At 39.7% G+C, this 27,568-nt stretch overlaps 3 protein-coding genes across 5 annotated transcripts; 2 read left to right on the top strand and 1 right to left on the bottom strand.

Moving 5' to 3' along the window:
* The first annotated feature begins 581 nt into the window (after nucleotides 1-581).
* Nucleotides 582-5,954, top strand: lamtor1 (late endosomal/lysosomal adaptor, MAPK and MTOR activator 1). Its single transcript, XM_023273833.3, has 5 exons — nucleotides 582-816; nucleotides 2,174-2,319; nucleotides 2,439-2,516; nucleotides 3,304-3,427; nucleotides 4,002-5,954. The coding sequence occupies exons 1-5, from the start codon at nucleotides 775-777 to the stop codon at nucleotides 4,092-4,094; spliced, it is 483 nt and encodes a 160-aa protein (XP_023129601.1). The 5' UTR covers nucleotides 582-774; the 3' UTR covers nucleotides 4,095-5,954.
* Nucleotides 5,955-6,432: 478 nt separating this feature from the next.
* lrrc51 (leucine rich repeat containing 51) lies at nucleotides 6,433-10,191 on the bottom strand. The gene is made up of 4 exons (XM_055012128.1): nucleotides 9,827-10,191; nucleotides 9,287-9,492; nucleotides 8,909-9,057; nucleotides 6,433-7,881 (listed from the first exon to the last, which is right to left on the bottom strand). The coding sequence occupies exons 1-4, from the start codon at nucleotides 9,876-9,878 to the stop codon at nucleotides 7,755-7,757; spliced, it is 534 nt and encodes a 177-aa protein (XP_054868103.1). The 5' UTR covers nucleotides 9,879-10,191; the 3' UTR covers nucleotides 6,433-7,754.
* Nucleotides 10,192-10,935: 744 nt separating this feature from the next.
* On the top strand, nucleotides 10,936-26,871 carry numa1 (nuclear mitotic apparatus protein 1). Of its 3 annotated transcripts, none has more exons than XM_023273921.3 (25): nucleotides 10,936-11,064; nucleotides 11,378-11,443; nucleotides 11,576-11,661; nucleotides 11,834-11,907; nucleotides 12,417-12,505; nucleotides 12,592-12,666; nucleotides 12,789-12,882; nucleotides 13,100-13,178; nucleotides 13,349-13,488; nucleotides 13,841-13,952; nucleotides 14,441-14,558; nucleotides 14,766-14,906; nucleotides 15,321-15,434; nucleotides 15,576-19,490; nucleotides 19,738-19,947; nucleotides 20,089-20,270; nucleotides 20,666-20,803; nucleotides 21,786-21,891; nucleotides 22,248-22,446; nucleotides 23,298-23,434; nucleotides 23,634-23,921; nucleotides 24,206-24,307; nucleotides 24,439-24,756; nucleotides 26,334-26,389; nucleotides 26,643-26,871. In XM_023273921.3, the coding sequence occupies exons 2-24, from the start codon at nucleotides 11,405-11,407 to the stop codon at nucleotides 26,385-26,387; spliced, it is 6,810 nt and encodes a 2,269-aa protein (XP_023129689.1). In that variant the 5' UTR covers nucleotides 10,936-11,064; nucleotides 11,378-11,404; the 3' UTR covers nucleotides 26,388-26,389; nucleotides 26,643-26,871. The 3 variants fall into 3 exon arrangements, with proteins under 3 accessions (XP_023129689.1, XP_023129664.1, XP_023129679.1); XM_023273896.3 differs by having other exon boundaries at nucleotides 13,019-13,178; XM_023273911.3 differs by lacking the exon at nucleotides 26,334-26,389 and having other exon boundaries at nucleotides 13,019-13,178.
* The last annotated feature ends 697 nt before the right edge of the window (nucleotides 26,872-27,568 follow it).

Here is a 27,568-nt window from a genome sequence, read left to right as displayed (position 1 = left end):
CTATATTACTTGCTATAGACTTGTATATATTTATCCATATTTCTTAAATAGTACGTCATTGTTGCACTGCCTGCTCTACGTGCCTTTTTAATTGCCCCCTGAGGACAAATAAAGTTTTCTGAATCTGAATCTTGTGAGGCTCATGTTGAACAGCATGGGATGCCACAATATTAAATAAATAAATCATCGAGTTAAAAAACTAACCTAATTAATTCATTAATTAAGTCTGTAATGCTGTAAAATAAATAAATATGACTATGAAATACAAACCCAAATTCATAAATCAGGCAATATGCATAGGATATATATATTAAAAATATTGATTCTTCCGAGAGAAGGGAATACTGATATATTGCAAATAATCAAATTACCCAAAGCACTGTTTTTTGGTGTGATTTAGGCACACGATGGACAACATTTTATTCATTTTTATTTTATTTATTTATGCTTATTGTCAGTATTTGTGTTTGTCACACTCATATTTACGTTTTCATTATTCCGCTCACGTTTGAACGTTCCTCCGTCACGTGACGAGGGTCGGCGCTGCTTCTCTAAAAGCGGAAGTGGTCGCTGTGTTGTTGCACCAGAGCAGCTGTCATGTGATAGCTCGTCCGAGAGGCTGCTGCGAGACAGTGGCTTCCTACCTTTAGATGAGGCTCCAATAAAACCACGCAAGGGCGAAGTTTTATGTTTGTAGGAGAAGACGGACGCGGCTGGTTAGTGACGGACAGCAGGGACGCTGGGGTTGTGTAGTTTGACCCCTCGGACGCTGCCATGGGTTGCTGTTACAGCAGCGAGAACGAGACCCCGAGTCAGGTTAGTTAGCAGCTAGCTGGCTAAAACCGACAAATACTGCTTGTTTTAAAAGAACTAAATTTCCCAATAGTACTTTATTTATGGGACGATGTTTCTTGCACAAAATCCATTAGAGCCGTGTGTTCAGACGGCACCAGCCTGTCGGTCTTTAACAGTGTAAGCAGTGACACCTAATAGCAGCATTAGCTTGCTGCTTAAAGCCTTCGAGACGGGCCTGGACCCAGGCAGCTGAGAAGTTGGCACAAATGGAAAAACATAGATGCAAGGAACTTCGCAGATCTGACTTCAAAGAAACGTATTTTGAAGAAAGCTATTTGAGAAGCCACTGTAAATATTAGTTGGACCTTATCGTTTATGACTTGGTTACAGTCTTTCCGCCAACAAAATAGCTTTAAAGAAATCTGGAAAGCGGTGAATTAGTTACTTTTACACGACTAAATGCTCAACTATGACCTGAACAGGTCTACCGAAAACAAAAGTGGTTGATGTTCTGCACACCATCTTGATGTGTTTTGTGTCATATGATCCTCAAGATTCCCAGCTATTTTTAGTTTAGGGAAACAAGTCAGTTCTTCCTTCTTGTACCTTGTTTTTTCCCACGTGCAGTTTGTCTTATCTCGACAGAGTTAAAGTCAAAGGTAAATATTTCACTGTCTCTGTGATGTAGGGCTGCAACTGCTGATTATTTTATTGGTTGATAAATTTGCTCAATATTCATTTGATTAATCAGTTCGTTGATTGGTTTAAAAAATGGTGAAATAGGTCCATCTGTGTTTCCCAAAGTTTAAGGTGGTGTCCTTAAATGTCTTGCTTTGTCTACTACCCAAGATAGTAGTTTTAGTAAAAGTAAGTATTGAAATTTAAGAAGCTAAAATCAGAAGATTTAGAATTTTTATTTTCTTCTAAAGTTATTGCAGCCTGTTAATTGCTTATCAAAATAGTTGACAATTTAATAGCTGATAACAAAATGAATCTTCATTTAATTGTTTTAGGTCTACTCTGTTATATAATTTATATTAGTCTGTAACTAACTTTTATCTTATTTGTAAAAGGATCATTGCAAGGATTATGTGTTATCATTGCTACAATTACCAGGCTGACTCATTAAGCACTTTTGACATCTAATTTTGTAATTTTGTTAATTAGCCCCATAATGCTTTAATTCATCTCATAGTCTCAGCTACCATGTTTTATTATGGTTACTATCTTACTGAATAGAAAGTGGAAGATGAGGTCTGCTATTTGGCACTCATTTCTTCAGTGTTCAACTGCTGCTCAACTGTACCATAATTTGTTCCAGTGACATGGACTAAAAGCTTCCTTATCATTCACTTATGTTCTGACCAACCTATCTTAGGACCCTGACGAGATTAAGCCGCTGATCCCTCACCCAAACCCTGTCAGCAAACCCCCAAATGGGACTGACTGGATCACTCCCAGTGTCCCCTCAGCTCGGACAGATGAACAAGCCCTCCTTACATCCATCCTGACGAAGACAGCACAGTAAGACACCCCCTACATGCAACCATAGACTAGGTGGAGTCTGCATGTGAATCCTGACAGTAAAATCGGAAAAAGAAAAAAAAAAAACAAAAGACATGTCATTATTTCCTCTCCTTAAGGAACATCATTGATGTGTCAGCAGCAGACTCAGTCATGATGGAGCAGCATGAATACATGGACAAAGCTCGGCAATACAGGTGTGTGGGAGCACTTATTTCCTGTGGTAGAATGACACTTTTAGGTTTGTTGTATAGGAAGGACGCAGGTCACTGTTAAAACATAAACCAGCTTTTAAAATGAGATGGAAGAGTCTGTCTTTACCTTATCTATGGGTTATTGACCAGCAGAGTTACAGGTAGCATATAAACTCTAAAGATCCATGTGGTGTTTGAGCCATATAATGATGACCTTGTAGTTTCCACGATGTAAAGTTTTGCGGTATGCGCATTTCATAGTGCTTAAGGCCGTTGTGTGGTCTGGCTGTATGTCACTAATTTATTCTTTATGGAAGGGAAAGGAAGTTAAACTAAAGAGTTCCGATGGCCCGAATGCTACTGAAAAGCGAGACTGTTGTACTTCCAGAGGTATGTTCTGATTGGTGGGAAAATCTATAGTGGATGTTTCCTGAAGTGTAGGAGGGGCAGAGTGAAACTACAGACAAGAAGATTCGACACCAACCCAACGACTCAAGGAGCCCGTGAAGGAAGGGATTTAACCAAAAAATTGCAACAGTGTTGGCCTTTTACCTCAAACTTTAACCTGTGATCCAGTGACATCTAGTTGGAGTTGGCAGATGTCTACCAAACAGAGCAGCTATCTTTAGACTGAAATACAGATGCAGATTAGACTCTTAGTTCTCATAACACAGCAATCTATTTTAAGAGACAAGGCTATATGTATTAGACAAAGTGTGCTTTAAACTCTGATGATACCGCAACTGCCTCAATAAGCTTCTGCTTGGTTTTTTGTTTTGTTTTGTTCCAGTACTAAGCTGGCTGTATTGAGCACCAGCCTGCCCCAGAAGAAACCCCTCGCTCTCCCGTCCCTCACCAGCCAGCCCCATCAAGTGCTTGCAAGTGACCTGGTGCCATACTCAGATGTTCAGCAGGTACACTAGCACATTAGAGCCACTTTTGGGAACAGTATGCAACATGTGTGGGTGTGTGGTCTTGGACTGTTTGGCTTAAAGTAGATCTTAAAGGTACCCAATGCTTTCCTGTTGTCCACCTAATAAAAAGGTATTCCCTTGGTCACACATGAGGGCTGTGTACTGGCAAGAATGTAGTGATACAACACATATCATAATACAGGGGTTACAGTCCAAGCATTACAGCATTTAAGTATTGCAATTTTTAATTCGATTTTTAGGATATCTGACACAGTGTAAAGAACAACATTTCCTGGTGAAGCTTTTCTGTTTTTTGTATTGAGAACAGTTAGGTCTGTGTCTGCATTCACCACAGTCTCTTCACCATCCATCATAGCACCACTTCTTGTGCAATCTGAGCAATGCATGTAAGCTACAAACATAAAATCTAAATTATATCAAAGAACATAATATTGCACAGCCTATCGATATTTTCTGACACGCATATCATACACAGCTGGCCAGTTCTGTGTTTCTCAGTAAACTTTTTGACTTCTTTTTAACATTTTATCAAACTCTTCTTCTTTCTTTGCAGGTGTCCAAGATAGCAGCTTACGCTTACAGTGCAATCTCTCAGATCAAAGTGGATGCTAAAGAAGACCTGGTGGTCCAGTTTGCCATTCCCTGATTCTGCGACTCTGGCCTGCACATTGTTCCTCCCATCCCACTCTCTCTGTGTCACTCCTGCATCCTTAACCTCCAGCCCACCGTTTATTAAAGCATTTTGGTCCTTGTGCTTCTTAGCTATGCCTCTAACTGCTACAAAGACAGAGACAATGCAGGGTTTCACCCTATGGCTGTCCATTTAGTGTAATTAATTACGGGCTGGTGACATATTGTCTAATGGGCAACGGAAGATGGTTTACTGTTGGTGGATATGATCTTACTTACAACAACAAGGCCTCCTCTGTACGTAATGCATGGATTACAGGCTTTGTCAGAACAGACTGCGGAAAACAAGTCATTCATCAATCATTTAATCGATCAGTCAATTACCTTTCTTGATCATCTCTCTAAATTTTATGAATGGTTTCCAGGGCTGTCTCGATATGTTGACTTTGTTAGAATTCCGAGCTGATTTTTGAAGGCATGGAAGAATGAATAGTGTAATCACCTGAGACAGACTGCTGACTGTTGGTTTATGCATTTGAAATGATCTCCACTGTAACAGAAGAAACAAGGACTCTTTGGATTAATTGAAATCATCACAGCACCATAGTGTCAATTGTAGTAGTTGTATATTTTAGTCATTTACCAAGATAAAAAAAAAAAACGACTTGCAATGTGGGTTAATGTTTGCACATCATCTACACTCTCCTCAATCTTTTTCCTTAAACAGCAAAAACTAGCCAGAAAGGGTGGATATGGAGTGAAGATAAAGATATCATATTTTTGATGGCTGTAATAATGTAGTTCTGACATTTGTTGATAATCTGGTGGCACTCTGCACCAAGAACCATAAACCATAGCACCAACCCGACTGCAGTAAGTTTCCTTGAGATTTCACTCTAATGTTTAAAAACAAACAGTGAAATGTAAAGTTTTCTTCCACTGTTACTCCAGTTGAGGCTAAATCATGAGTCTCTTGGCTGTTGTCCTCTGGTGGGTGAGGATGCGAACACAAATAGGGGTGCTGGGTGGACCTATTAATGTCACCGGGAGCGGGACATGACCGAGCTTTCTTGGGGCACAAGTTCTCGAGTTTACAGACAGTGGTGTATCCTCTACAGTTTTCCAGCACTAAAGAATTCGTGGGCAGACTCTTTAAATCAAATTCCAGAAGTTCACACATTTACTAGCATTGGAGGCATTTAGAGATGAAGGTGGGTGGGTGTGTGGAGGGTGCAGGGACAGATGATGTGTATTCATGCCTTTGTACAGAATTTTCTGATTTAATATAAAAACAGATGATGGATTGTATGAAGTTCCTCTTTTTGTAGAGAGTTCATTGGTCAGGATTGGCTATGATCTTGTGGTGATGAGAACTTTTTTGGAAACACAAGAACACTTTTAAGGCCTGTGTTTGTTGGCTTTTAAACAAAACTTTTCGCTGCAGATTGTAATATGATTGAGTTGTTCATAATAATCAGAAACTAACCATTGTAGCAGTGTGGGGGAGCATTAACAGTCTATGTACCACAGCAGATAAAACGATCCGAGACCTTTTTGTGATTATTTATTTGTGTTTTTAAGTGTATAATTGCTCTTTGGAGGAGAGCATGACTGTATGTGTGGGCAGGGAGCACAGTGAGCCGCTCTGGAGTCTCAAAAGGGATTATCTGCAAGGCTGTGATTATTTAAACCACGCAACTGATTTGAGCTTTTTGCAATGGGATCTAGGCATTTTTTTCTGTTTTGTTTGTTTCTCAAATATGTAATACTACCTGAAATATGTTTGTAATATCTTAGGCTAGTACCAAAAAGTTTTAAGACTTTTTTTTTTTTTTTTTTTGGTTTAATTAATTCATTAAAGACTTTCAACAAAGCACTCATGTCTTATTAAATAATAACATCTACACGCTCATATCTGAGCATTATTTAGTTTAGTAATGCCACAAAGATAACCGTAACTTTTATGCAGCTTTGTTATGACAACATTGTTGTACAGTAATGATATTTAAATATAGAAATTCATTCAGTAACAGCTCTACAACCCTGAGACCAAAATACACACTTTGGGCTCTATGGATAACAGACAGTTGGGCAAAATGTTGCTTGCATCACTAAGCCAGGCAGCAAGTAAAAAATTGACATTTCTACTTCTGCCTTATCAAAGCTTGAGTGTAAATAACAGTTTTTTTTTAACAATTATTTGATTACACTGATTTTATTGAACCTGTTTCAAATTTTCAAATGATTTAAACTTCAATTCCATGTAATTTAATTTAACAGTGACCATTTTCGTCATAATACGAGGTGGCTTCATTCTGCGGGGGGGGGGGGGGGGGGGGGGGGGGGGTCAAAACAATAAGATTATTTTGCACGGCTAAATTACTGACAACTTCTTTTGTCAAATATTGGACAAAACAACATTTCACTACACATGCAAATCTTACATTCCAGCTCTGTTCAGGCTTCAGGGCTGCAACATAAAACCTGTATTTTGTTTAACTACGTTATTGCTTAATATTAGAAATCACAAGCAAAGGAGGCTAAAATGCACAAGAAAAGCAACTGTGGGTGTTGCTTAATCAATGAAAGAAATAAAATCAGGGTCAAGAGTGTGCTGACTTGCTAAGTAAACTACAAAATAAATCAATTAAACATGTGGCAAACTGAAATTAAGGAAGCAGCACCCCTGCTCCTAGTGTACCTAACAATAGAACTCTAAGCAGTCAAACCTTATACACAAATCAACAAAGCTCTCAGCCACTTATATCCACTGGTAGGTGGCATAAGAATAGCAACAAGATAGCGGATACAGAAAAACATCAGAATTACACAAGGACAATGAGAGGCACAGAAATGATCTGCTCACATTAAATCACACCCGCCATGACTGATAGATATAAGGTGCATATTCAGACCTAGTGTAGTGATTTCTGCAGCCCAACTGGGTTTGGTTCAGTCAGTCTCAAGGAAAGAGATGAGGGCACATAGCAATTTGCATACACCGATCAGGCATAACATTATAACCACCTGTCTAATATTGTGTTGGTTCCCTTTATGCTAGTGGATCTCCTCTGACCCAGTGGGACATGGACACAGGACCTCTGGGGATGGTGGCAGTGAATTCTGTGGGTCCTGTGGGTTGCAGGGTGGGACCTATCTAGATCAGGCTTATACTGGCACATCCCACAGATGCTCAGTAAGATTTGGATGTGGGGAGTGTGGAACCTGGGTGAACACTTTAGCTCTGTCATGTTCCCTGGGCCACTCCTCAGCAGTTTTTGCAGTGTGTCGGGGTACATTGTCCTGCTGAGGGTGGCAACTGGCATCAAGGACTACTGTTGCCATGGGGTTGAAGGGGGGTTTGCTTGACCTGCAATGTTTAGGTGGATGGTACATGTCAAACATCCACATGAATGTCAGGACTCAAGGTTTCCCAGCAGAACATTGCATTAAAAAAAGATGATGTTATTATTCACTTCATCTGTCAGTGGTCATAATCTTGTGGCTGATCGGTGTATAGAAGAGTTAATTACAATGAAGGAAAATGCAAAGCAACCAAGAGCTGTGACAACAAACATACATGTCAACAGTTAGTTTTCCAGCAGTATATGCTGAGCTCAGGACAATCACGTTAAAGTTTGAGTTTAACAAACCCCAACAGAAGAAATGCCACCGATCACTGGAGAGTCTCCTTACTGCTTCTGCCACTGTGATGCCAGATCTTTGCCATGACTCGCTCCTGCCGTGTCACAGCACTGAAGTCCATCGTCTTTAACCGAGGCAAAACAGAAATCACACGATTCCTATACACAGAAAAAATACACATAAATAGCTCATGTACATTTGTAGGAATCTTTATAGTTATAAAAAAAAAATATTCCATATCAAACTGCACCAGTTATTCTGTTAACTTGCAGGGTTGGGCTTTTTGTATCATTATTCTTCTTCAGAATTGATTTCTACTTCAAATGTGTATAGTATGATTGAATTAGTTCAATATTACAACTTGCCATTAGAGTACAATAGTTTTACAGTCAAAGGTGAGCAGGTGTGCTTAAGCTGCAATGAACAGCGGAGGGTTGGGTGCTGATAGAGGCTTCATAGATCTGCTCATTTTAAACGAGGCAAGTTACATCTGCACAATTGTAAGTCAAGAATGGATTCTTTTAAATGGAAAAAAAAACTTCTAATCATGTAACTTTGAAACAAAGAGATCAGTATGTGGAGTTACATGAATGATCAGATTAGAGAAGGACTTCAATACTGAAGAGGCCTCTAGCTATGCAAACTCAGACAAAAGTGTGTATTATCTATTTGTCACTGCTGCTACACCCATACCATATGTTAATGAAAAAGCTGCAGTGATTTTAGATAAAACAGTTCATTGAAATATGGGTTTAGACAGCAGCCGCTCTTCCTGCAAATGAAAAAAGACAAGCCAGCAGTCACTGGAGTCTGTGTGCGTTTGTAACCAGTGTTGCTATGCAGACTAAGATATGTAATATGAACCTAATCTCCATTCAGCCATCTGTTACAATGTTATGCACCTAAATACTTGCCAAACATCTCACATACACACTCACAGTACGATTGCACTCTGGAGTAATCCTTTTATGCTCACCTCTGAAGTGCAGGACAGTATGAGGTGCTGACTGTCACATGTTATGAACAAACACAAAATAGTAGTTGAAAAGCAAAAATATCATTTCATAATTTATCAGGGTGTGTGTGTGTGTGTGTGTGTGTGTGTGTGTGTGTGTGTGTGTGTGTGTGTGTGTGTGTGTGTGTGTGTGTGTGTGTGTGTGTGTGTGTGTGTGTGTGTGTCTCCACCTGTAAGCCTTGTTGGTTTCTATGACATTTCCATGTAGAGTGATAGAGTGTAGATGTGGCAGCACTCCCAGCCTGTCCACCTCTGACATAATAAAAATGTTGTTGCCGTGAAGATACAACACACGCAGTGCACGAAGCTCGCACAAAGCCTGCAACACATGTACACAAATTGCAGAAGTACTGTGACACATTCAATCCAACAGGAAGCATTCATGCAATATTTTAAAAAATATATATGACCTGATTCCTCCACATGCAGATATTTTTGTATCGCAGAAGAATCGCATTATAGTTGAACCAATAAAAAGTTGTTTAAATGTGGTAGAATTCAGAAACTATGAAAGCTGAGCAACTGTGAGCCAGACACTGGAAACTCACTGGGTCTATATGTGTGATTTTGTTGAAGGACAGATCCAGCCAAGCCAGATGTGACGGCTCGGCCAAGAAGTGACAAACGGTCCTCTGGAGGTCATGAAGGTCGGTGATGATGTTGTTATTGAGACGCAGAGAGCGGCTCAGATATTTCATCTCAGAATTTTTCTTCAGAGGCCGTAGACTACTGCTGGGTTCCTCTATCCACGCGTCTGAAACCACAAAGAAAACCAACACAATCAACATTACTTACTGGGTTGTCAGTTTGTATGGTTTTGTTTAATGCTCTATGGTGCACTTTGTTTCAACAGCATCTGTTGATCAGAGTATTAAAGATGATTGTCTTTTCAAATTAACACGAAAACACAACACAGAAATATGTAGAATTAACTTGAGGTGTCTGATTATACATTCAATAGATTGATAAAATACACAACATGTACACATACTGTAGACACAATGAAAAAAATATTTCTGCAGGGTACTGATCTTATTATTTTGACCATAAAGCATATATCCTTTGAAGAATATAATGGAGAGTAGTACCTGTCAGACTGCTGATGTTTTTGAAGGACAAGTCCACTGGCGCTCCACACATAGTCACGCCTGTAACAGACTCACCTGTCGGTTGATAATATGGTGAAAACTGACCATGAAACTTCAGTAACAACAGAGTTTTTAAACACAGTATGAAAAAGCTACATCACTTTACAGCTATCCTGTAATGTTCAGCATCGTAAGCCTTACTTTTATACGGTTGAGGTGCACACAAGCCTACACACTTATTAACTCCTGATTAATGACCCATCACATATCATCGTAAACTTATTTACCCACAATGTAACTTGTAACAGCCACTTAGTTTAACGCCGTGATAGGTTATTTGCTATATTAGTAATTAAAAAAAAAAAAAAAAAAACTCCACCGCAGTTTCGCTGAACATTGAGCTATCTTAGAGACAACCTGTTGCTAAGGAAACAAACAAGTGGATTGTGGGAGCTGTAGTTTGTCTTATATATATATATATATATATATATATATATATATATATATATATATATATATATATATATATATATATATATATATATTGTCTGCTTATGATATGATTTCGTCGTGCCACCTTAGAATTTTAATAAAATGTTAATAGTAAAAATAACTCTTTAATTAATTCAATCACCTTGGTGAGTGTTTGTGCCTGTGTATGATAGCTGTCCGGCAAGCTGGGACACTTTGATGTATTATTATTGTATCATCCGGAGGGACGCTCTGCCGTGATTGGTGGTTTAGTTCAGGGGAGTTTGGGGATTGGTTGTTCGCATTACAGTAAGCTGAATCAAACGACACAGCTGATCCACTCTAGCACCAGTCACATTTTTAATTGTATCGCGGCGTACACCGAAATTCAAACCATTGTTTCGGGGTTGGTGACGCCGGCGGTCGGCAGTAATATTAAATCTGATGGCTGTTACTAAAATGATTGCAATGTCGATATGAAGTTTACTTAGTTGCCCCTCCCCGTCCGTTTAAAACCCGAGCGGCATGCAACGTCCGCTTAACTTCCGGCCTTTAAACCAATCAGCGTCTCCTATTTTGAGACGCGTCGATACGTGGAAGTGGATTGGCTATTTCGACCTTTATCAAGCCTTTTTGAATTTTTGTCTCGTTTCACATGACGGAACTGTTTATTTCGTAGCAGAAGCTGCAGGTAGTTTGGTAGACGAGCTGCAGCTCTATTTTCTGAGACAAACAACGGAGAATACTGCACAGAAAGACATTGTATGGTGAGTTGCTGCTCGAAAGCAATATTGTATTGCCGTTGGCAAATTAGAATCAACGTTACTTACCACTCTATAGGATACAGTCATTTTAACGTAACAGTACATTTAGTGTTGTTAAGCGACTGTTAATGTAGAGTTAACCGTGCTAAAACAAAGGTGCCATGCACTATGTGAATTAACAGCAAGAATTATCATAAAGTTTGATTACTGAATTTGGTTAGTTGTTGATGAAAATATGTTGCGCTGTTACGTTTGTCTGTGCCTTTCCGTTAGCTTGACAATGCTAGCTGATTGCTCCTGTCTGCTTTGCTTTTAGGTTGAAAATCTCTTTTTTTGAGCCAAAATGGCGATTAACTTCGGCGTTAAGGCTCTTCTCAGCTGGGTAAGTTTGTAGTTATCGCCTGGATTTCTTTATACTTTCGTTGAGAAGTATAAACAAAGTATTGCAATGAGGCTAATTAAGCTATCAGATTTGCAGTTTTATTAACTTAGCTCTCAAACTATGGCTTTTCAGGTCAACGGTATAAAACTGTCAGACCAGGAGATCACTACTGGCGATTTACAGGATGGGACAATCCTACTGAAGCTTGTTTACATATTGTAAGTAGGAGCAGTGTGTTGAAATGCTTGGTCTGTGTCAACAACGGAAGGTCAATGATTGGTTAAATACATTTCAAACATTCTTCTCTTGTGGGTGGATCCCAGGAAATACCAAGAGTCTGAGTCCCTGTTGTAAACATCAGTTTCTTGTCTCACTTTTGTGTCATGTCAGGAAAAAGGAGCCCAACCCCTGTCTCAGTGATTCCATTGAGGATCGGTTCAGACTTATTGCAGGCTTCTTGGAAAGTGAGTTTTACTCTCTTCTTAAAATATCTGGAGATGGTGCTTTTATGAAATGTGTGATTTCACTGCAGCTGCTGTATCACATTTTTTTTGAGATAGTGATGGACCTTTAATTTCCTCAGATTTCAGGTGTTAAAAAGGGCTGAAAGTGTACCAGATACATAACTTCACTGACTGCATCTAACTTAAAGTGACAGATTTTTCCTTTCTGTGGTTAAAATGGCAAAAAACACACTATATATCTGAAAATGCCATCATTTTTTTTCTTTGACATAAACTTCTGATTTTTTGCAACTATGACAACGCCCTGCGTTACTGTTGGGTGTGGTCTAGCATGCACCCTGCTTCACCTGTAAAAATGCCAGACGCTGATGTCAGGGAGTTGATAATGCACCCGCAATACTACTTATTCTGTTTATGTTCAATTATTTCTTATGGCTTACAAGCAGAAACATTTTTCGATATTGCTGTCCTTTGAGAATCAAATTGTATCTCTCTATTTTGTTTATTAGGGGATTGCAGATTTGATGCAGCCAAAGGTGCTTCCTTATCTTGGGACAACCTAAGAGATGGCCTCAACCCAACAGGCGAAATTGCGAAGGTACAACACAAATGATAGTAAATAATAATGATCAAAGACAAACAAACACAATGACCCATTTTCACCATTTTTTATCATGTCACTAGGTGCTTTTGCTGCTTATATATCATGACATGATGAATGACCGCTGCACTCTAAACACATTGGATTGCGATGTAGAGGTAAGCAGTGAGTTATTTTTTTAGTTTGCTACTGCATTTTGTGCCGACAGCTTCTTTCATCGTGGGTTTATGTTGTGCTTCAGTTGAAATCTGTGCTAATGTGTATAATTCCATTTTGTTAGAGGGAACTAGCAAACCTTACTGGTTCCTTTGTGATGGAGAGCGATGGCTGTGTTTATCTGAGCAGTGGGCTTGATGCTTACTTGGCAAAGAGATGTAAGTAGCAGTTTTTAGTCTTACATTTTTCTTGCTACACCATATTAAGACCCATTAGTGCCACACACACAATGCAGCTGTAGAACACAAATTTTCCAGCTTGGATTTAACTTGAAAACTCTAAACTGTGTCTCAGATTTGCCCGTCTCCCGGGACATATTTCACCAATCAGCAACCACCTCTACCTCCAGTGTGTCAACTGCCTCCTCATTTTCAGATGAGGACTCTCCTGTCTTCCATCGCACAAAGAAAATCACATTTGTGGACATGGAAACTGTTGCTTCTTCTTCTGTCAGGTATTGCTGTGGACTTAAATCTAATCCAACGCATCCCAATAACATTCCTCTAATGTCAGTAAGACAATTTTATGGGCAATGTTACAAACTCCTTCGTATCTGTACGTCCACTGGATGTTATACTTTGGATTTTACTGCTTTACCTTGCTAATCTGCTTTTATTCCCACAGCAAGTCTCCTCTGGAGGATGTTATGAACACACCCAAGTTTCAGATGAGGAAAATGCAACGACAGATCATCAAAGATAGAGACTACAGAGACAATTTGGAGAGAGAGTTGTGCAGCAAGATCACGCTAATTGCACAGAGAGGTATCACGTTCTTGGTTGTTGTTCAAGTTTTTAGTTTTTGCTATTTCTTTAACAACTTATATTTATTAATAATAATAATAATAATAATAATAATAATAATAATAATACATTTTATTTGGCAGTGCCTTTCATAACACCCAAGGTCACTTTACAGAGGATCAAAACACAATAAAATAAATAAAACAAAACAGCAGACAAAAGTAACACAACAGTTAAATTATTATTTTTATTATTTAACAGATTTGGAGAGTTATGTCAAAGTAAAGTGCTGAAAATGTACATTGTGGTCAATTAAATGTTTCATCTTCTATTCAAATTAAACTTTGCTCCTTATTTAATTGGCTTTTTTCAGAGTCTCATATTAACCAGCTCCAGTACCGCCTTGATAAGCTGAAAGAAGAGCAAGGCGCTCAGGAGCAGGTTACCAGAGAGCAACTCAATGAGCTTGAAACCAAGAACAACACGTAAGTAGCCAAAGACAGAGCTAAACTAATGCTTTAGAGTTTTTTTTTTTCTTTTTAAAGCATAATTAAGACCCATTTATTAATGCGTGTGCGTAGATTAAAAATGTGTGTTCAGAATTAGTTTCCTAATGTGGGATTGATTTCACACAGTAGTACTTTTACTTCTGCAGGCTGTGGCATCTACCTTCTCAGACAGGAACTGTCTATTTAGGATATAAACTGAACACACTGAACTGGTGGCCTATAGGTTACAAATTATTTTTTTCAAACTTTAGCAAGGTTGAGGCCATATCCAAATAGCAAACAAATGTATATAATATAGCATACATCGTACATTGTTCATATTATTTCAATAAAATGTTGCAAGTCTTCAATTTTGTATGCAGGAAGAGCCAAGCAAATGTTCATTTCATGTCAGAGGAATTTGTTGTAAAAGTGATTTAAACTGTGTTTTTTTTTTTTTGTTTGTTTGTTTTTTTTTACCACAGGTTACAAATGCGTCTTGATGAGATACTAAAGCAAAACAGAGATCTCAAGAGTACCTCTTGTCTTATGGAGCGCAAAGTGGATGAGCTTACAGATGAAAATGGAGTGCTTTCTTCTCAGGTAATAACAAATGTGCAAACTCATTTCTAAGTTAAATTCATCATTAACACATTCAGTTAAAAATTCACATTAGGAAATTGTTGTGTGTTTTGTACATTAACTGGGTCTCGCACTAGCAGCAATCGTTTGACATTAGCAGGAGTCATGTGGAGATCAAAACTTTCACTTAATACAGAATTTATAGCTTTCCTTTGAATGTTTTCTCAGATGAGAGGAGTATGTTCACAATTGGCCATCTTTGAGGAAGAAGTTGGTCGACTGACAAAAAATGAAGCATCTGCTCAGGAGGAGTGGAGAAACAAAACAAACCACCTCCAGTCTGAACTCAACCAAGCAACTGCTCAAAAGGTAGGTTATAGATTCACAAAAGGGAATCGTGTAGCTGCTATTTTTGATTTGTTCTAACAATTTTGTGTTTTAAAACAATATTCAGTTATAACTAATAACCGAATAACTGAATATTGTAATAACTAATTCTTCACCCTGGAAACAATACCAAATTTGCAGGGCCCTTAGTTGTTGAACTGTCGGATATTAGTGTGATTTTTGAATGCCAAAAAATGAAACGGTGATGTAGAAACATAACCTCTATTAAGTGTTTGTAAAGAAATACGCACACACGTTTTTTCCTTGGTGTTTTATTCATGAAGACCAGGATGAATTTTGTGTCATTACAATTAATTGTTGTACTGTTGTTGTTCTGATAACATTTTCAGTTCCACACAAAGGAGTTTTAATGTCCTGTCTCTCCTTGTTTCTCAGGAGCTCCTGACTGAACAAATTCAGATCCTCCAGTCAAAGATTTCCTGTTTAGAGGATGAAATAAGCAAGGTCTCTAAGGAAGAAGTAGGAGAGAATATGGGGCCTATAATGGAGGTGAGGTCCATAATTCTATGTAAAACCTAACAACTGTTTTATTAAGCTTAATTTTTTGTTTGTTGTTAAAAAAATACACATGTCCATTTTGTCAATTTTATAAACCCATTTTGTAATTTTAATTGTTACTGTGTTTTCCAGAGAGCAACATTGGAGGCTGAAATCAATGGTTTGAAGAATGAGCTGGAGAGCACATGCTGCTCCCTGAAAAAGGCTGAGGTGGAGATTAATGCTAAAGCTCAACAGTTAGCTGAGTACCAACAAGAAATTACTCAACATAAAGAGCTCCTGAAGCAACAAAAGTCCCAAACTCAAGAAATGATTCAAGCCAAGGATGAAGCTTTGGACAAGTTCAAGAAAGAGATAGCTGAAGAGAGAGCAGTTCTTCAGCAAGAGATCCAGGATCTCAAGCTTCAACTTGACCAAGTTGAGAAACAGAAAACGGAGCAGATGACCAGGCTACAGCAGCATATTGCTGCTTGTGAGCAAGAAATTGGAAAACTAAAGGAAATTAAGAAAGAGAAGGAAGCTCTTCTACATCAGACTGACAAAAAGGTGAAGGATATTGAGACCAAGTTATCTGCTGCGACTTCTCTGTTAGATGTTAAAGAGCAACAAATTAACACTCTCAAGGAGGAAGTTGATTTACTTACAGATGAAACTACAAAACAGAAGAATGAAATTCAAGCCAGAGAGGAAGCACTGGCCAAATTGCTTTTGGAGAAATCAAATGAACAAGAAGTTCTTCATCATAAGATCCAGACTTTAACAGCTCAAGTGGAAGACCTTAGCTCATCGCTCAAACAAGCGGAGCAAGAAATGCAACTTAAACAAGACCTACTGGCTCAAACCCATCAAGAGAACGTCCAACAAAGGGAGATACTTCAACAACAGATTTTAACCTCTGAAGAGGAGGTACAGAAACTAAAGGCAGGGATCCAAGAAAAGAATGAGCAGCTTGTTATGCTAAAGAATGCCAGCTCTCAACAGTCTGAATCTCTGGAGCAAGAAATTAAAATGCTAAAAGACCAACTAGAAACGCTGAATGAATCGTTCACAAAGACCAAGGAACAAGTTTTGGCTCACCAGGCAATGCTTACAAAGCAGCAGGAGGATAGTGCTCTTCAGAGGGAGCTCCTGCAGCAACAACTGTCTGATTCTGAAGAGGAGGTGAAGAAGATGAAGGAGGAGATCCAGTCTAAAGAAGAACAGATGAACTTGCTGAAAAATCAAAATTCAGAGCAGGCAGAACAACTGCATCATGAAATCCAGGATTTAAAGAAACAGGTTGAGTGTCTTAGTTCCTCATTGAGGACTGCTGAGGAGAACTTGCAATCCAAGGAAACTCTGTTTGCAGAGCAGCAACTACAGAGAGCTCAGCATGTGGAGGACCTCCAGACACAGATGGCCGCATCACAAGATGAGGTGAAGAGTCTAACCACAGAGATTCATGCAAAAGAGGAACAGTTGGCTGAGCTAAAGACTGAGACCTCTACACACTCTGAATCATTGCAACAACAGATTCAAGGTCTGAATAAACAAATGGAAAGAATGAGCAGTTCTCTGGAGCTTGCCAAGGACCAGATTCAAGCCAAAGAAGATGTGATGGCCAAGCAGGAACAGGAGAGCACTCTGCAGATTGAAGAACTGAGAACGCACAGTGCAGTTCTTGAGGAGGAGGTGAATCGGCTGAAACTGGAGATCCAAACTAAACAGGGTGAGGCAGAAATGTTAAAAGCTGAGAGCTGCAAGGAGTCTGAGGTCCTACAGAAAGAGATTCAAACTCTCAGGGATCAAGTACGTTGTCTGAGTGAATCACTGAAGGCTGCCACAGAGCACGTTGAGGCTAAAGAAAACTTGTTGGCTCAGAAAGAAATTGAAATTTCTCAAGAAAAGGACTCGTTCCAAAACATGAAGACCACCTCTGAAGAGGAGATGAAAAGCCTTAGGGAAATAATCCAAGCTAAAGAAGAACAACTGGTCACACTAAAAGAAGAGAGCTCCATGCACTCTGACATGCTGCAGCAAGAGATCAAAAATCTAAAAACCCAACTAGATCATATGGGTGACTCTCTCACAAAGGCTGAAGATAAGGTTCAGGCTCAGATAGATTTGCTTAACAAACAGGAGGAGGATAGTGCTCTTCAGAGGGAGCTCCTGCAGCAACAACTGTCTGATTCTGAAGAGGAGGTGAAGAAGATGAAGGAGGAGATCCAGTCTAAAGAAGAACAGATGAACTTGCTGAAAAATCAAAATTCAGAGCAGGCAGAACAACTGCATCATGAAATCCAGGATTTAAAGAAACAGGTTGAGTGTCTTAGTTCCTCATTGAGGACTGCTGAGGAGAACTTGCAATCCAAGGAAACTCTGTTTGCAGAGCAGCAACTACAGAGAGCTCAGCATGTGGAGGACCTCCAGACACAGATGGCCGCATCACAAGATGAGGTGAAGAGGCTAACTGCAGAGATTCGTGCAAAAGAGGAACAGTTGGCTGAGCTAAAGACTGAGACCTCTACACACTCTGAATCATTGCAACAACAGATTCAAGGTCTGAATAAACAAATAGAAAACATGAGCAGTTCTCTGAAGCTTGCCAAGGACCAGATTCAAGCCAAAGAAGATGTGATGGCCAAGCAGGAACAGGAGAGCACTCTGCAGATTGAAGAACTGAGAACGCACAGTGCAGTTCTTGAAGAGGAGGTGAATCGGCTGAAACTGGAGATCCAAACTAAACAGGGTGAGGCAGAAATGTTAAAAGCTGAGAGCTGCAAGGAGTCTGAAGTCCTACAGAAAGAGATTCAAAGTCTCAGGGATCAAGTACGTTGTCTGAGTGAATCACTGAAGGCTGCCACAGAGCACGTTGAGGCTAAAGAAAACTTGTTGGCTCAGAAAGAAATTGAAATTTCTCAAGAAAAGGACTCGTTCCAAAACATGAAGACCACCTCTGAAGAGGAGATGAAAAGCCTTAGGGAAATAATCCAAGCTAAAGAAGAACAACTGGTCACACTAAAAGAAGAGAGCTCCATGCACTCTGACATGCTGCAGCAAGAGATCAAAAATCTAAAAACCCAACTAGATCATATGGGTGACTCTCTCACAAAGGCTGAAGATAAGGTTCAGGCTCAGATAGATTTGCTTAACAAACAGGAGGAGGATAGTGCTCTTCAGAGGGAGCTCCTGCAGCAACAACTGTCTGATTCTGAAGAGGAGGTGAAGAAGATGAAGGAGGAGATCCAAGCTAAAGAGGACCAGATGATACTGCTGAAGACTGAGAGCTCAGAGCAGTCGGATTTGCTACATCAAGAGATCCAATGTTTAAAGAAACAGGTGGAGGCTCTTGGCTCCTCACTAAGGATGGCTGAAGAGCAACTGCAATCCAAGGAAGATCTGTTGTCTCAGCAACAAGCTGACTTGGCACAAAAAGCAAAAGAGAATGCTGAAGTCTATGAAAAAACTCTGACTGAGATAAAGGCAGAGAGCTCCAAACAGTCAGATACTCTCCAACATGAGATCCAGAATCTGAAAGGGGAGGTGGAAATCATTTCTCTAAAACTTCTGACTACAGAGCAGAAGTTACTTGAAACTGAGCAGGAGTCTGCTCAGAAGATAAACCTCCTCGAGCAGCAGCTTGTGTCAGTAAATGCAGAGCTGAATCAACACAAAGAGACACTGGCTGCAAACCTCAGGCTAAAGGAGGCTGTGCAAGAGTTGCAGGTTTCCACACTCAGGGAGAAAGAGGCTCTTGTTGAGCAAAAAGAAGCCCTAGTGGACAGGATACTTCAGGCAACAAACGATTACGAAGTTCTGGAGAAACGAGTTGAAGCCGTAGTCTTGGAGAAGGAGAGACTTGCTCAAGCCAAGCAGGCCATTGAGAGAGAGAACATAGCTTCCCGTAAATTGGAGTCTGTGCGGCAGCAGGAGGTGGAACTGTTGAAAATGGAGAAGGAGAAACTTTTGAAAGAGCGAGAAAAATTTGAAGAAATCGAGTTGATCAAGAGAGGCCTGCAGGAACAGCTTGCAGCTAAATCCGAGGCTGCAGAACACTACAAAGCTCAGGTTGGTGTGACCACAAACAGTTCCCACAGTCATAATAAAGTTTCACTACATCATATATTTGTACATATCTTTTTTTTTAAAATTTAGATAATTGTCTTTCTCCATACAACTTGTGGCCTGTGACACTAACTGGCTTTGTTGCTGCAGTGCAGGTTCATGTGCATTCCTTGTGGGTTTGGTGTTAGATGAGTAGTCTGGATGTAAAGATTAATACCAAAACAGCAGTTTTGTTGTCACTATTTCACAGATGGAGAATGCTGTGAGTCATTACAATGGCAAGAAGCAGCTTCTTCAAAAAAGCCAAGAAGAAGTGGATGAACTCAAACATTCCTTAGAAGTTAAAGACCGTGAAGTAAAGGCTATTGTCATGGAGAATAAGCTGCTTCAACTCGACCTGGACAAGGCCCAAACCAATGAGAAGAAACTTTTGAGCCTAGTGGCCAGTTTGGAGGCACAGGTTGGTACTGTATTTTGAAACATGAGAACACAGATGCTTACCAAGATGAGACTGAAGCGTTGTCTCTTAAGTTGCTGTAAAATGTAAAGGCACATAGTTTTCTGCTGCAACCCATTCTCATCACTGTACCTTTATATTTAGCTGGCCTGTGCTGACCAAACCCTGCGAGCACAAAATAAGATTCATGGCGGTGCAACAGAGTCGTGTTACTTGGAGATTCCCAACACACTCTCAGGTGTTTGCACTGGTGCACACGGGAAGAGGACCATGAGCTCTGACAGCCTGGACCAGAGCTCCCTGGAAGACTCCCTGAACACCACAAGGTAAGGTCTGGGACATAATTTCTCAGAGCTAGTTCTTAAAATGTGTTGTGTAACCATGTAGAAATCCAATGTGGTTTATAGTTGTTCCAATTGGCCAAGCTGGATGGAAAAGTTGGCTGTCATTGAGAGGGGGTGATGGAATGTCTTTTATAAACTGCAAGACAGTCTCTCCAGGGAGGGACTGATGGCTTTGCATTCAGCTGTACACATAAAAAGTGCCACAAGTAGCTAAGTAACAATTTCAAAAGAAATAAAAGTTGAATACCTCTCTCCACTCATCTACATACACATGTAAAGTGGGTGTGAATGTCTGGTCATCTCTTCCAGAAAATTACAAGACATGGTGGTAATATTAATTGTAATCTCATACAGTTTTCTGCTTTATACCTTTGTAGGAAACTTTCAGCACCTGGTGAATCCAGCACACCTCTTGTTCGCAGCTCAGAACGTTTAGCAGCCAAACGTCGGGGTCTGCAGGCTGAGTCACTGGAAACCTTGTACTTTACACCGATAAACACCAGACAGATTAATAGGTATGCTGTATAGTTGTGACAGTCATGGTGTTTAAGGTGGTGGCTGTTCTCCTAACATTATGTCTGTATAGGGTATTCTGACTGTGTGTGTTTATCACTGAAGCGCTGACCTTTTGAGACCTGAAAGCTACCGTAGTTTTCTAGGTGTATTCCTGTGAAATTTTATTTAGTAAGACACATTGTAAGAATTAGTCTATCATTTATTTAAAATGCTATATATAGAGGTCTGTTATTACTTACTGTATACTACCATGACTGCAAGGCACGACTCTTCAAAACCATTTAAAATACTTTGATTAGTCTGAACCTACACATTAACTGTAATTACTAACCAGTCTGAAGCATTTGTTCCTAATTATCCATCTAACCGCAGTTATGCAACTGGTAATAGTGACAGTTAAGCATATGGAGCTCTGAAGTATTTATAATGGTTTATTTTTTTTTTCCTAAAAACTAGTGACTTGTCTGCTTTAAGGGCTGCACAGTGGCGTAGTGGTTAGCACTTTCGCCTTGCAGCTAGAAGATCCCTGGTTCACGTCCCGGCTTTCCCGGGATCTTTCTGCATGGAGTTTGCATGTTCTCCCTGTGCATGCGTGGGTTTTCTCCGGGTACTCCGGCTTCCTCCCACAGTCCAAAAATATGCTGAGGTTAATTGATTATTCTAAATTGCCCGTAGGTGTGAATGTGAGAGTGCTTGTTTGTCTTTGTATGTGGCCTTGCGACAGACTGGCGACCTGTCTAGGGTGTCCCCTGCCTTCGCCCGAGTCAGCTGGGATAGACTCCAGCACCCCCCCGCGACCCTAGTGAGGATTAAGCGGTGTATAGATAATGGATGGATGGATGGATGTCTGCTTTAAATATGGACAAATCTCCTGTCAGTATACACTGTACACAATTGCCTGAATTTTACTTTATTCACCACTAGCAGTTTTTGTCTCCATTTGCTGCTTTTAAAATCCTTATTTTCTTTTTCATCACTCAGAACTGGAACAGATCACAATATGGAACTGGATTCAGCCCGCAAAAATCCATCTTCATCCGTCAAACGACGCAGGACCACACAGGTTATAAACATCACCCTGACCAAGGTGGAGGAAGCTCATCCGCACAATTATTGCATGTTTTGCATGTTCACTATACACACACGGTTGAAGTTGGTGTACATATTTTAATGAGTATTGTATATTTTTAAAATCACAGAGGTTTTAGAAAGAAGTTTTAGAATTCTATGTTGCTTCTTTTAACTTATTTTCTTCATTTTCTTTTATAGCACTGGTTGTCTGTAACTGTTACGTTGTTTTCTTGCAGTACTGCTTTCAGTATACTCAGGAATTACATTTAAAATGCCTGAGCCCAATGTTTGAATTTGCCCTTTCTAAACATCCCCACACTCCCGCCACAGTATTATTGCAGCAACAAGTGACTGTTGAATTCTGATCTGTAGAAAACTCCAGGTTGCAGTGAAGGTGATGAGACTTTCTACAGCTTGCCTCCTGCTCGCTCCCAACCAAACCTCTCCAGTGCCCACTCGGCACGACCCGTGTCTATGGAGCTGTTTGACACACCTGCCAGGATGACCACTGCTGCCAACGACCAGCTCATTGGTCTTCCTGGGTACAGACGGAGCACAATTCATTCACAGAGTGAGTCAATACCTAAATTACCCACTTACCCAAACAAGAAAAGCACTCAGAGAAGCTGAAATCTTAAAAAAAAAAAAAAAAAATTGTGGCAGAAATCATGGCACCATGGAATGTGGCCATTTAATATAGATGTACCCACAAATGACCATTGCCACAACCAGAAATTATAGATAAAAACAACAGTTAAGACAACTAGACATATGAATTTAAATGGTCATTTTTTTTCATTAATACTAAACATTATTACTAAGTTTTTCTTCAATACTTCTTACCTATGATTATGGTATATATGTTTATTGCCACTGTCTTCGCAAACTCCAGTCCCGCACAATTGCAAAATTGCTGCCCCACATTTAACACCTTTAACAACCTACATGAGTCCCATGTTTCACAGTTAAAACCGGACTACTGAATGTGATTGTGGAAATGTACAGTCACTCTGTACAACAGTAGAGGAGGTTGCACTATTGTCTAGTGGCAAAAATCGAGTTGGAGACTTTGCAACCTTGGTTTGCTCCTGCAACTTTTGCAACGCGGCAGCAAACCAGGATGAATGACATTGCTGGGCATTGTGCTTCTCTCCTTTTCAAACACTGCTTTCTGTTTCACATTGTGTTGTTTTATAACTTTTACGCTGCCCTGTGCAGAGTGATTCGGCTTATAAAATTACATTTAATTCGAGGACTTCTCTACTAAAGATTCAAATCAACAGCAATTAGGGGGCAGCTATACTAGTGCTAGTAATTATTGATTAATGGTCACTGATCACAGATGGGCAGATATAGTAGTAAAGGAGTATTATTTTTTCAAATGTGTGACTTCTTATTTTTCCTTCATCTGTTTGCCTTCAGCCACTGGAACATTCTGTGTGGGAGCTGAGAACGAGCCTGATGGTGCACCTGATGATTGGCTGAGGATTGCTGAGCTGCAAGCCAGGAACAAGGCCTGTCTTCCTCATCTAAAGAGCAGCTACCCTGTGGAGTCTGAGGTGAAGAGAGAGAGACTCTGAAAAAGCATACAATCTCTCATACACAAGTTAAAATAGTGATGAAGATGGAAACGTAATAGGGTATTATAGTGACATCACACCAGAAAGGAAGCATTGTGGGATTCAGTGCTTTTTGCCCAAACTGCTGTTGATGTTTCACATCAATTTCATGAAATCCTTCTCTGTCTGCTCCTTTTAGACTGGCCGTAGTGGTGCATTCATTTTCACAGATGATGAACTCCGTACAGGAGACCCATCAGATACAATCCGTAGAGCGACCATGAACCCCGGCCAGCTCCACGACTCCCTTGTCTCCCACCGCCAGTCTCTCATGTCGGGACAGGCAGGTGCTGCAGCCGGGACTCGTTCTCACCGACTGTCCTTGATGCCAGGCCAGCTGTCATCAAAAACTGTCAGCTCCTCTCAGATTAGAAGCCCAAAAGGCACAAAGCGGTCTGCATTGTCTGTACATCAAGCTTCACCTGAGGTTGGTTTGTAATAGTATGCACAGGAATATTTAATCCATTGTTAATCAGTGCCTGAGCCTGACTGAACTATAGTAGATGAATGTGGTACAAGATGAATTTCACATTTTGTTTTTAGGTTCAAGACTGAATCAGAGGGTCAAAAATGTTTGCTTACAAAAGCATGTAAAATGACTGAACAGTTGTAAAATTAGACAAATATAAAAACAAATATAATGTCCTTGTGTTTAAAGCTATGAATCCCTGACACCATTTTTTTACATGCTTGTTTTTATTTCACTTGAAGAAAAAGACAAAGACCAGCTGCTTCCCTCATCCACTCACTCCCAAAAATAAGAATGTGATCAGTGGACATTCAAGCTCTCATCTTCAACCCATCCTCAGTCCAGTGAGTGTAATATATGAACACACACCCAGAATGTATTGGTCTGTTGACAACTGGCAAAATTCTTTCATTAATGTTGCTACAGACTTGTTGCTCAATATGTTTGAAATACTTTTATCACTTATTATTCTCAGGCTGACCGGAGGCAGTCAATGATGTTCACTATTGACAACACCCCCAAAAAGAACAACTACCTAAAGAAAGGCCTGAATAAACTACGCAGCTCCACCCGGAAATCTCCAGGCACAAGTTCAAAGAAATCGCCTGCTCCGCCAAGTGCACGGAAAGGCCAGGAAAACCTGCCTTCAGGAGTTTCTCGTGCTGGAGTGGGACGAGCTGGCAGAGCTGGCAACTTTAAGTCACCCCAAGTGCCAACTAAAGGACTGAGGAAATCTCCACAAACCTCCAGCCGGTCTGCGAAGTCTCCAGGGCTGACAGCCAGCGCTCGCAAGGTAAGCATACACCGACAAATCCATTCAGGGCACACTTAACCATCATTTTCATTATCCTTATTTGCAGCTGCAATACAGTATGAAGCAACTAGTAAGACCTGTCAGCTGATGCTCAAACAGTAGCAGGTAGTGGAGATGTTGTGGTAAACTTTATTTTCATGTTTTTACGTTGTTGACAAAGACAGTACAGTAATCTTTTCATTGATTCATTATTGATTCTGCATGCATCGGTTCTTTAGGCTAGGAGCTCCAGAGCTGAGGCATCTTGACTGCTAAAGTCTGTTAACATTTAGTTTTGAGCTGGGTCTTAGAAACGACCAGTAGGATCATGATTGAAGCTCTACAATTGGTTGAAGGCTGAGTAGCGATAAAGTAAGAAGCTAAACCATGAAATGCTTTCATTGTCAACAATATAGTATTATAATTGTCACTAAAGCAAGTGAACAGGGAAGACCAACTGAAACATGCCTGATTTTGTTTCTTTGAATGGTGCATGACGGCCCTCTGCTCTGAACAGAGATGCACATTATGTCTCCTTTAATGTTGCATGTAGAAGAAAATGTAAACAATTTAAGGTCTGTGCATCTGTGCTAATGGTTGTGTAAAACCCAGAGACAGTCCCTCTCAGTCTTTAAGACAAGACTGAAAACCCAGCTCTTCACTGAACACCTTTGCGCTTGACAGACTGCAAAACAAACAAACAAAAAAAAATCCTATTACGTCTGCACTGCCTGTAGACACCATGGTCCTATTGTCACACTTGAACTTGTTTTATGGCACTTATCCAGGTTGTTTTCTCCTGACTAGATCCTTGCTTGTGTTGTATCTACCTCAGATGTACATCGCTTTGGATACAAGCGTTTGCTCAAGGAAATTGTAGAACTGTAGTACTTTTAACCGTGATACACACTCAGTTAAAGACTAAAAAGGTTTATTACTGATGTTACTTGGTGAAGATCAACTTTATCATCTACGGCTGAGAAACTGAAGACAGAGATGCTGTAATACTTTTTTTTTTTTTTTTTTTTTTTTTTAAACAACAGTTGCACTCCCACTAACCTTTACATATTTTGTCCTGACATGTTTAACAGTGAATTCCACTACAGTGTCCCATTTCTCCCAGTAAAAGGCAATACGCACTTGTATAATGTGCGTAACTTTCTAATGAATTGTCTTTTACTGTTTTGCAGCATTTTCTGTGTTTCTAATAATGTAATCTCCCCATTTACACATTTGTATGGAACATAGCTCTATAATACACAACGCGCAGTTAAAAACAACACCTTAACTGATTCTAGACTTTAATCAACGTCTGTGACACTAACGAACTAAATCAACTAAAAATGATCATTTATTTTTATGCAGCTTTTGTAATGCAGTTCATTGAATTGTAGAAGTATAACTAGAACTGGTAACTTTGTGTATCATATTTGCACAAACTGCTGGACATGGATTTTGTTTGAGTCCCTTATTAGTGATCCAGCTACAGAACCAAACCTGCATGTTGTGAAAGAACTTGGTTGATTGTGTTCAGTGATTACATTTCAGTAACTGCTGATTGTGAACACTGTTTTCAGAAACATGTGTCTGTAAAGGAGGACAAAGAAGAAACCCTTGCTGGAAGACCATAAAGGTCACTGTTAATGAATAGTAATCAATAACTTTAATAATTTTTCAAAGGGTGGTTGTCACTTTATGGCCTAACAACTCATGGTGTATTTCTTGCATATATTAACCAGTGGGTGGGTGCTCACATTGTCTCATATTAAACACTAACGACACAACAGTTGTGCTTTCAGATTTCATTAAATGTGGTCATGCTGTTTTTGAAATGTTTTTCTCTTAGCGCTTTGATTTCATCGGATTTCTTTCTTTTTAATCCACAGATGATGAGCAGAATGAAAGTTTGAGGACTTTTTCGCAGATCGGAATTGGGATCATCTACAGTTTGACCTGATCGTACTTTCTTTTGTTGTTGTTTTATTTCACTAACACATTGTGATTTTTACTGTTGTCCGTCAGGACTCTTTTACAATCTTCCTTTTAATTGACCTTTTATTTTTTTCTGTATTATATTTACATGTTGGTCAATAAAACAATTTAATGGAAAGCCTACTACTTCAACTGGGTTTAGATTTTGCAAAACATCTGTCAGGGCATAGGAATAATGAGAAACCATCCCTGTTAGTAATACAGATGAATTTCAACAGTTTTTCCTAATTTAGACATAATTATCACATAGGAAGTTCATTTAGATAGATGTAATATCTTCCAGCCTGCTAATTACAATAATAAGCACTAGATTCCAATGGAATAGGGGCTGTCAGAAACCTAAAGATCCCTTTCTGGTCAAAAATAACTAAATCTGAATACTTAAACTTGTGGTTTACGTAATATAAGTTGAAAAGCTTTGCACTGCACTCCAGTGTGGTCATTGAACTGTACGTTTTTGACAATATGATAATGTGATCGTCTTCTTTATAGACGCTGCACATGGCAGTGACTCATCTGATGTTTAGACGAAATTCTAATGAACCACATATCAGCGTGCACCCAACTCTGGTATGACTTCCTAATCCTACATGTGGCAGCATGTCAGAGCTGTGTTCCTCAGAAGACAGCAGATTTCCTTAGTACGACAAAGCTTTTAGAATAAAAGCTGAACAACTCGAATTTGTTGTTTGAAAGTCTGTCACAGTAAAGCAAGCACAGACAGCTGATTTGTGCAAATGCTTATGCTTAGACATTCAATACATCTTTAACTGTGGAGCCTAAACCATGTTATTCTGTCAAATCAGGAACATAGAGGTAG

This window comes from Amphiprion ocellaris, chromosome 7 (assembly GCF_022539595.1).
Source record: "Amphiprion ocellaris isolate individual 3 ecotype Okinawa chromosome 7, ASM2253959v1, whole genome shotgun sequence".
NCBI lineage: Eukaryota > Metazoa > Chordata > Actinopteri > Pomacentridae > Amphiprion > Amphiprion ocellaris.
The sequence above is the reverse complement of the archived record's forward strand: the minus strand, read 5'-3'. Positions and strand labels throughout refer to the sequence as shown.

Excerpts from the sequence above, each read along its gene's own strand:
- lamtor1 (XM_023273833.3), top strand. The coding sequence starts at position 775 with ATGGGTTGCTGTTACAGCAGCGAGAACGAGACCCCGAGTCAG. Across the intron at positions 817-2,173 it reads AGAACGAGACCCCGAGTCAG|GACCCTGACGAGATTAAGCC; the intron begins GTTAGTTAGCAG and ends AACCTATCTTAG. Across the intron at positions 3,428-4,001 it reads CATACTCAGATGTTCAGCAG|GTGTCCAAGATAGCAGCTTA; the intron begins GTACACTAGCAC and ends CTTTCTTTGCAG.
- lrrc51 (XM_055012128.1), bottom strand. The coding sequence starts at position 9,878 with ATGTGTGGAGCGCCAGTGGACTTGTCCTTCAAAAACATCAGCAGTCTG. Across the intron at positions 9,493-9,826 it reads AAACATCAGCAGTCTGACAG|ACGCGTGGATAGAGGAACCC; the intron begins GTACTACTCTCC and ends TTGTGGTTTCAG. Across the intron at positions 7,882-8,908 it reads GAAACCAACAAGGCTTACAG|GAATCGTGTGATTTCTGTTT; the intron begins GTGGAGACACAC and ends TTCTGTGTATAG.
- numa1 (XM_023273896.3), top strand. The coding sequence starts at position 11,405 with ATGGCGATTAACTTCGGCGTTAAGGCTCTTCTCAGCTGG. Across the intron at positions 20,804-21,785 it reads AACACCAGACAGATTAATAG|AACTGGAACAGATCACAATA; the intron begins GTATGCTGTATA and ends TTCATCACTCAG. Across the intron at positions 24,757-26,333 it reads TGACAGCCAGCGCTCGCAAG|AAACATGTGTCTGTAAAGGA; the intron begins GTAAGCATACAC and ends CACTGTTTTCAG.